The sequence below is a fragment of the Plectropomus leopardus genome, unplaced genomic scaffold (assembly GCF_008729295.1).
Source record: "Plectropomus leopardus isolate mb unplaced genomic scaffold, YSFRI_Pleo_2.0 unplaced_scaffold2974, whole genome shotgun sequence".
In the NCBI taxonomy this organism is placed as follows: domain Eukaryota; kingdom Metazoa; phylum Chordata; class Actinopteri; order Perciformes; family Serranidae; genus Plectropomus; species Plectropomus leopardus.
The window spans coordinates 1-1,001 of NW_024632423.1; the positions used below are offsets into that span (position 1 = coordinate 1).

The 1,001-nt window shown below is 41.0% G+C and overlaps 1 protein-coding gene across 1 annotated transcript; it reads right to left on the minus strand.

Moving 5' to 3' along the window:
• Nucleotides 1–182: 182 nt before the first annotated feature.
• LOC121938518 (transmembrane protein 237A-like) lies at nt 183–981 on the minus strand (the record flags this gene model as incomplete). Its single annotated transcript, XM_042481757.1, has 4 exons — nt 183–424; nt 511–632; nt 705–792; nt 908–981. Coding segments are annotated over 4 exons (349 nt in total), but the record flags the coding sequence as incomplete, so codon positions are not given.
• Nucleotides 982–1,001: the final 20 nt, after the last annotated feature.

Genomic DNA, 1,001 nt, shown 5'->3' on the forward strand with positions numbered 1-1,001 from the left:
TTTTTTTTTTAAATTTATGTGATATTTTATCTCTTATTTTAGCCACTATTTTATGTTTAGATTCTCATATTGATTTTACCTTCACTTTTTTATTTTTTAGACAGTATTTAATAAGAATTGTTGGATGGAGCATGTTTTTGTGAAACTGTTGTGCTCATGATAAATTCAGAATTTTACAGTAATAAAAAAGCATTGTTGGATTTATTGGATAAATATCTAAAAATACACACGCACATTTACATTTCCAAAATAGAAAAAATAATCTCTAACACATTCAGAGTTCACTGCAAAAATACAGTGGAAAAAAATATGTGGAAAATGACAACAAAGCTGTACAGTGTGTGTGAGAGCAGATTTGCTCAGGCGGACATTTCTGATTTGTCCTCTGTCTTTGGAGGCTCGATCTCCATGGTTTCCAGGTACTCTGATGAAGAAAGACAACATGATAAAATATGTTTTCTTGCTTTTCAAAAATGGCTGAATGTGCAGAATTAAACTTTTTTCTCTCACCTTTAGTTCTGTCCAGCTCCGGTCGGGTGGCGATGAAGATCCAGGCCAGCCCCACCAGCAGAGCCACCACCAGGTTGACGGTCACCCACGGGTGGAGGATCTGGTGCTCCGACCCTGGTGGCCTAGAGACGAAAGAGTGTCATATCCACGCTCCAAAATACGACACACGCATTAAATAAATCCAGCCAGCTCACCATAATGTAGAGTTATAGGCTGCGTACAGGTTGATCCGATCGCTGGTCATCTGCTGGCTCAAAGAGAGGACCAGCGCTGAGAAATACACTGGAAGAACCCCAAAATAAACAAAAAGTCAGTTACAGCTGAACAGACGTCATGTGTTTGAGCGTAAAACCCGCGTCTGTAGTCGACGTGGTCGGATAAAAACTGGCGGACTCACAGAATGAGGCGAGAGCGACGGGCTCCAGCATGAAAAACTCCCCCAGAGCCGAGAAGCCTTTGGCCAGATTCACTCTGGAAACAAAAGAGTTAAT